Below are 7843 nucleotides of genomic sequence, written 5' to 3'. Positions count from 1 at the left end.
AAAGTTGATCTCACATAACTGCAACAGCAGCATCTAAGGAGCATGGACTTTGATAAGAACTGGTCAGACATAAAGAAAAGCGAAGGACTGAATCCTTTAAAATACATTTGCAAAAGTGTCTGAATGAGTTGAAAAGTTAGTAGCAGAAAGTATTGAGGCGCTTTTGCTCGGTAGTGCCAGTCTGTTTATCTCAACAGGTGACATCTATGAAAGATTTAGGACTTGAGAAAGCTCAGAAAGCCGCATACGACTACGGGATTTGCTCAATCCTTCAAGTTGCTGGAGAAAACAAGGGAGATAAGATGGATGCCCCAATACTGCAGTTTTCGCTACCTTCTTCTTTCAACACACAAACTGGATTGCTCTCGAAGCAATCCGAGTTCAAAAGCGGTTCAAGTGAGAGTAAGTATCGAAAAAAAAAAAAAAAAAAAAGCTTTGTTATTTTTTTTTTTTTTATTTTTTTTTTTCACGCAAGCGAGGTCCCTTGGATACGAAGTTGTTGGTGTCCATAGGCGTTGTGCCAGCGCCGAATGCCCCTGCTCAAGTGCAATGCATCCCTGAAAAGCCATGGTAACAGGTGCAAATATTGTCGAAGTTGTCAGATGTATTTTGATCGCGACATGATCCGGGGACATCGCGCCTTAATAGTTGCTTCATGTTATACACATGTTGTCTTTTTATAAAAGAAAATGGACAGAATATACTGTATCAACCTTCCGCGCAAGCAAAAGGATGCTACAATATCGGTTCTTTTGATTAGCTTTCTTTTAAAGGAAGAGAATCGAAGATGCTCCTTATTTACTTTTTTTTGTTGTAATTGATTTATCAAGTCAGCAGTTTGTGTAATACCTCCACCACTAATTAACCGGAGAAGTTGGTGTCAGAGAGCAGAGGCAGATTGGCCGGGCGAAGTGAATACAGTTTCTCTCTTTTCCTATTTTTCTCCAGCTGATTGATAATCTGACTCAAAGCGATATCAATACCGGCTATGACACATAGCACATCAAAGTCCTCTCCTTGATGGACACAGACATGGCGATATCTCTAGACTGTTGCCAGGATGGTACTAAGGAGTAGGAAGGCAGGTACACCGTTGAGTGGATTGATCTTCGTCGGGTTGACATAGAAATAGCATTTCCAGTAGGAAGGCTGACCCCTTATTTCTCGATTGATCATGTGACTACATCCAGGTGCACCAAAGTGACCAAACTCAAACTCCTACAATTTACACTCTGGTCAACACATCTGGACAAGTCGCACATTGAGCTTCTCTCCAAACTTCTCAATGAGTTCGATACCCGAGCTGGGCGGGATTTCCGCTACATCAAATGATTCAGTCACACAAAAACAGCCTAACGTTTTCACGAGCCATTCTGACTTAAACAAACACGACGAACATGCAGCAGATTCGAGAAATAGTGAAGAAGACGACGGGGAAAAAGAGAAAGAGAAGAAGGAAGAAGACAAGGAAGAGGACGAGCAAGAAAAGGAAGAGGAAGAAGAAGAAGAAGAAGAAGAAGAAGAAGAAGAAGAAGAGGAGGAGGAGGAGGAGGAGGAGGAGGAGGAACAAGGAGAAGAGGAAGAAGATGAGGAAGAAGAAGAGGAAGAAGAGGAGGAGGATGAAGAAGAGGAGGAAGAGGAGGATGAAGAAGAGGAGGAAGAGGAGGATGAAGAGCCAAAACTGAACTATCAACGACTTGGTGCAGGGATTGGCGACATGCTCAAAAAGGATTCCGCAAGCGCGACGACTGTATCTGAGCGCTTCTTGGTAAGCATTTGATTGCAAGTAATATTGTTTCTTTTATCATGGAATGTGCGGAATAGCCCTCATCAACGCGTATTTATAATTTCTGCTTAAACTCATTTAGGCAATGGGAACTCACTGGGGAGTCGTTCACATCATGGATTTTGAGGGAAACGAGAATCAAAAGTTTCAGGCCCATCAGGCCACGGTGAATGACCTTAGTGTGGATTTAGATGGAGAGTATATTGCTAGTGCTTCTGATGATGGTAATTGAATCGCGCAAGCTATCCACGATTTTCTTCCAATTGCTACCCTATTGTTACGAAGGAGCAAAAACCCTTTCTCAAGTACACAAGCTGCAATTTGCAATATTTTACAATTATATTGTTAATAGGCAAGGTCGTAATCAATGGATTGTTTCAAAGTGAAAACCAAGTTTTCAATTACAAACGTCCTGTGAAGGCTGTCGCCCTCGAACCACATTATGCTCGATCTAACTCTCGCCAATTTGTCTCAGGAGGCATGGCAGGACAACTTATTCTCAATGAGAAAGGTCAGAACAATATGAGTAACAGAGATAGTAAAAGAAGCATTTTTTTTTTTTTAAACAAATGCGCAATTCTCATCATTCTTTTTTGCCTGATAGGATGGCTCGGTAACAGGGACGTTATACTGCATTCAGGAGAAGGCCCCATCTATGCAATTAAATGGCGCGGCAATCTGATAGCATGGTCTAATGATTTGGGAGTCAAAATTTACGACACTACAACCGAACAACGTATCACTTTTATTGATCGACCTGGGTCTAGCCCAAGAGCAGATTTATTTAAATGTAGATTATGCTGGAGAAATGATGTAGAACTGTTGATCGGATGGGCTGCACTGGTCAAGATTGCTGTAGTTAAGAGCCGACCCAAGGATCAAATCAAGGCAGGATTTCCAGCACAATATGTCGAAATTACGACAATGTACGTAATGATGGCTCCTTCAAGTTATATATTATACTCAATAATAGGTTGAAAACTGACTGGACGCTGAGTGTCTCTTGTAGGTTCCAAACCGATTTTATCGTATGTGGCATTGCACCTTTCAAAGATATGCTACTGCTTATGGCCTATGTAGTTGATGACATTGATGAAATTGCTCATGTTACTGGCGCGGAAAGGAATGTGCGCAAGGTAAAGCCTTTTTTTTTCTTAATTCTGGTCTACGAATATTTTCTCTTCTCATATGTCACTCATAAGATAATATTGCTTTGTAATTGCGTCTATCTATATTATAGCTTGCGAAGCGACCTGAGCTGAGGATTATCAACGCTTATAATGAAGAGATTAGCTCTGATGCTTTAACTCTACATGGATATGCACATTACCAGGCCAATGACTACATGTTTGAATATCTGACATCACAGGATATGTTTTACATTGGTAGCCCAAAAGACCTTGTTGTTGCAAAAGAGCGTGACCTTGACGACCATATTGAATGGCTCATGGAGCGCGAACGCTATGAAGAAGCCTTGGGACATGCTCGTGAAGCGCAAGTCTATGGGGGCAGCAAGAGATTCAATGCAAGTGAGATTGGGCAAAAATATCTCGGTTGGCTCCTTGATCGAAGTAAGCAGAAACATGACATTGTTGATCGTAACAGAATGTGGTGTTTTCATATGATTGCTATACTAACTACTATGCGGTTATATCTATTTTGTGTTTATGCATCACCAGATGAGTATGGTAAAGCAGCAGAACAATGCCCCAGCATCCTTGGTCAAGATGCGGAACTTTGGGAGCATTGGATTTATGCGTTTGCCGGTGCTAGACAACTAAAGGCTATCGCCGGATATATACCATTCAAGGAGCCTACGCTCAGTAGCACCATTTATGAGCTTGTCCTTAATCATTTCCTTTTGCATGACCATCAGGTATGTCTTAACACAATTTAAAGTGAATGACGGTGATACTATATACTAATGATCAATTTTATGGCACTAACAGTCTCTGAACAAACGGTGCACAATACACAAAAGTCTTTATTCAAGACTGTTAAAAGTTTTCCACCCGGACTTTATAATATCCAAAATGTTATTGCAGCTGTAGAAGATCGCCTCAAGAAAGACAAGGACAACGTGCTTCTCATGGAATCTCTTGCAGAACTGTAAGATCAAAGGAACAAAGCATCCTGCTTTCGCCATTTTGGAATTTTGAGGAATTACTATATTTTGGATTATTGCTAATGGAGACCGATCATTTTCACTTGATCATTATTAGATATACCCGAGATGGCCGTGCCGACCGCGCACTTGAATATTTCTTGAGGTTGAGGAGACCAAACGTTTTTGATCTCATCCGTGGGCACGACTTATTTTCTGCAGTGCGCGACAAAGCTGTACTCTTAATGGAGTTTGATCAATATTTGTACGATCAGGAGAAAAAGAAGCGAGAGGAAGCACGGGCGAAGGAGAGTGATAAAGCTAAAGATATGTCTGAGAAGGCTGAAATACCACAACCTCACGATCCGACAGCGGAAGAAGAGCTTGTCAAAGGACCTGCTGTACAACTTATGGTTCAGCACACAGAGGAGATTCCGGTAAAGTTATATATATATACATATATATATAAAGGTTTGTTAGCAATAGACCATCTAATATGCATCTGAAATCTAGATCAAAAGAGTCGTTCCGCAACTCAAGAGCCACCCTCGTCTGCTGCATATTTACTTGGATGCGCTTTTTTTGCGGGACCCGCATCTTAGTTTTGAGTTCCATGATCTTCAAGTGGTTCTTTATGCAGATTATGCACCGGGCAAGCTAATTGATTTTCTAAGAGCCAGCAATTACTATTCATTAGAAAAGGTATTCAGCTTTTCTTCCTTTGACATGAAGAATTGACATAAGAGATATTTATTTCCACTTACTTTCGTGTGTGAATAGGCTTACCGTGCTTGTGAGCAACGTGATCTTGTACCAGAAATGGTATTCTTGTTAGGCCGTATGGGAAATAACAAAAAGGCATTAATGCTGATCATTGAGCGTCTTGGCGACGTGGAGCGTGTAAGAGAAAACGTCTTAAATCCTGTCTCGATCTTTTTGCGCTCTGTGCGACGCTGTCATAAAACATAGTTTGACCTTTTTCATTATTGCTCCATATTCCTAGGCAATTAATTTTGCAAAGGAACAAAACGATGACGATCTTTGGGAAGATCTCCTCAAGTATTCCATGGATAAACCACGTACGTATACAACAGAGAGCATATTGCACTCCTTGGGGACTATATCTTCGCCATTTTTTTACTAAAGCTTTTTTCTTTTGACGGCTAGATTTTATTCGCGGTCTGCTCCAGAATGTTGGCACAGAGATTGATCCAATTCGCTTAATTCGCCGAATCCCCAATGGACTTGCGATTCCTGATCTGCGTCCTGCACTCTTGAAGATCTTGCAGGATTTTAATCTCCAAATGTCCTTGCGTGAGGGCTGTAGACGCATTTTGGTCAGTGATAGTGTTGCTATGGCTGATCAGTTGCAGCGATCTCAGAAGCGAGGAATTTCTTGTTCAGGTACAGTTACTGCAAGAAACAAGGTCATTTCCACTAAGGATGCGGAAGTCAGAACATTATACAAGATACTAAAAGCTTTTCATCTCTAGAAGAAACACTGTGCGCTCGCTGTCAAGAGCCTATTTTCATCGCAGGCGAGAACCGGCTTCCTGGGACATCCATCTCGACATTCGTGATGTTCTTTTGCAGACATGCATATCATGATCGATGCTTATTCATGGATGATCAAGATACGATGCCTAAAATGAAGTCGACCCTAGCAAAGGTCACACTCAGGGCTAAAGCGAACCATGCGGCTTTAGTACGTTCAAAGCGTGGTCGCACACCTTGCCCACTCTGTGTAGATCAAGCAAAAGTAGACATTAGTGCACGATAATTACTATCACTAGGGTAGACTATCATAAAGACCTCAACAAGTACGATTTCTTTCGTTTGCAAATTGATATAGTTGTTTATTTTGCAGTGTCTCGAAAATATAATATTAATTGCTACGTCGAAAGCTAAGTAGCCGCTTGATACTGAAACTGAGCTAGCTGTTGTAATTGCATTTGTTCGTGTCTGAGCAACATTCCTCCTTGAGATGACTGTACATCCACTTGTGCACGAAGTTCACGGACCTTCATTTCGAGGACATGACGCTGGAAAATCATTTCCTTCAGTTTCTTGTATGCCATAGCTGAAAGCATCTCAAATTTCTCACGAGTGTCTTGCATCGCAATTACTGTCCGCATCCGTGCCCTGGTTTCTGCAACGAGGTCACGTTGCAGCGATGCGAGTTGGGCTTGCAACAGGGCGTTTTGTTGACGAAGTTGGACAATTTCATTGGATTCCATGGATACAGTACAAGACATTGATGTCGGTGTGCTATCAGCGTTAATAGTCGCTGTTGCCATAGCGTCGCTCAATTTAGGGCTTGTGTTTGTGCCGGTATTAATATTATTATCCTCAATGCTTTGTCCTGGTAGGGAAGAGGATATGAAAGGCGATACTGGGGAAGTAGGACTAGTAGCCGTGCTGTTTAAGACCGCAGTCTTAGCTTCAGCAGTAAGTTGTTCATTACTATTTTCTCCCCCGCACGAGCAATTCCTTTTGTGAGGTGATGAACAAGATTTGCTACTAGCTTGCGTCAATGATGTGACATCGCTGGTCGAGGTTCCAGCATCGCACGACACTTTCAAGGTGCTGTGATGGCTGATGAGGCCGGATGAAGAACAGACCCATGCTTTTGGCTCGAGATCGCACACGAAATCCTTAATGGGCTCTGTCTGAGTATGAACGGGTCGCATGATGCAATGCTGGGTCTGGATCTGGACGTGGCGAACCTTCTTGCGGGAGACCGGCTTGGGAAGGATGATATCTGAATAGTCATTTGTGGAGGAAGATACTGATGCTTGTGCATGGCTACTAGAAAAATTAACAGGGATTGAGGTTGATTTGATACCGCCCTGGAGCTGCTTTTGTTGTTGTTTGGCTTTGTGGGAGGCAATGCGTTGCACAAGTGCTTCTGAGACAATCCCCTCATCCAGAGGTACATTGATCATTGGGGCACAGAAGGTGACCTTGTTTGTGCATGTGGAGCTACCTCTTGAGAGATCTGAGCTTGCATTGTTTGGCATATTGTCAGCCCCTGAATTCCTTAATATTGTGGAAAAGGACCGTTGAAGATCCGAGGTTGCGCCCCCTTCTGCTCTTTCTGCTCCTGTGGACGATAAACCATGCATTGGGAACGGTTCGTCTCCTAACGCGCCTCCTTGCAGTACGATAGAGCGACGAACTCCTGCACTTGCACCCGCAGCTTCATCCAATTGGTTGCTCGTTATCGACGCTCTCTTAGGCTCATCTATCAAAAAGGACTCATCTAAATCATCAGGAACTTGGCTCTGGCGTCTTGAAGTCACATATAATGAATTAGCTGCTGGACGAGCCGCATGTCCGACAGCCCTTTCTTCTCCTCCATTCTTATCACGTTTGTCTTCCTCGAGCTCATTATAATCTACTGCGATCATGATATATTTTTTACCATTTGGTATGGCAGCAGCTGCAACATCACTCTTGTTGCCACCATTTCCACTCACAGTATTCACGTTGCTGTTGTTGGTACGTGGTAAAGGTGTGGTATGTAGGCTATTTCTTTGATTGCTTTGACTGCCAGTCCCAACAATTCCCGCATTGTTATTTAGTACCATGGCTGATTTCTTAGGACGAAGGCGCTGTAAGATTGATTTTTTCTTTTTTTCATCATCGCCTCCACCAATAATTGAAGACGTCTTTCCCTGTAAAAGTGTTGATGATGTTGCTGTTGATAGTGCTCCCCCGGAAAACGCTCCTAGTCCTGAAGTAGTCCCGACACCAGCACCAGCGGTGACAACTAGATCAGATGGTGGTGCTGACTTGAAGAAATCAACCAAGTCTTGTGTGGTTTTACGTTGAGCTTTGTAGTCAGCACTCAAAAGACCACCATCTTCTTCATCACTCTCATTGTCGTTGAAATCCATTGCAGCAGCTGCACGAGGTTGTAAACTTCTGACTGTAGAGGCTCGTTTAATGGT

General features: G+C 42.7%; 2 protein-coding genes across 2 annotated transcripts; one reads left to right on the top strand and one right to left on the bottom strand.

Annotated features, from left to right (window-relative positions):
* Positions 1-1232: 1232 nt before the first annotated feature.
* Positions 1233-5714, top strand: BCR41DRAFT_364061 (hypothetical protein). The gene is made up of 14 exons (XM_022025996.1): positions 1233-1768; positions 1869-2010; positions 2139-2297; positions 2391-2712; positions 2796-2922; positions 3027-3357; positions 3466-3662; positions 3768-3895; positions 4009-4327; positions 4404-4592; positions 4671-4790; positions 4894-4969; positions 5058-5294; positions 5384-5714. The coding sequence occupies exons 1-14, from the start codon at positions 1286-1288 to the stop codon at positions 5668-5670; spliced, it is 3117 nt and encodes a 1038-aa protein (XP_021875867.1). The 5' UTR covers positions 1233-1285; the 3' UTR covers positions 5671-5714.
* A 30-nt stretch (positions 5715-5744) lies between these two features.
* Positions 5745-6702, bottom strand: BCR41DRAFT_364060 (hypothetical protein). Its single transcript, XM_022025995.1, has one exon. The coding sequence runs from the start codon at positions 6578-6580 to the stop codon at positions 5795-5797; it is 786 nt and encodes a 261-aa protein (XP_021875866.1). The 5' UTR covers positions 6581-6702; the 3' UTR covers positions 5745-5794.
* Between the last annotated feature and the right edge of the window lie 1141 nt (positions 6703-7843).

The sequence above is a fragment of the Lobosporangium transversale genome (genome assembly GCF_002105155.1).
Source record: "Lobosporangium transversale strain NRRL 3116 chromosome Unknown BCR41scaffold_68, whole genome shotgun sequence".
Classification (NCBI taxonomy): Eukaryota; Fungi; Mortierellomycota; class Mortierellomycetes; order Mortierellales; family Mortierellaceae; genus Lobosporangium; species Lobosporangium transversale.
Note: the sequence above shows the minus strand (reverse complement) of the source record. Positions and strands in the feature narration are given on the sequence as shown.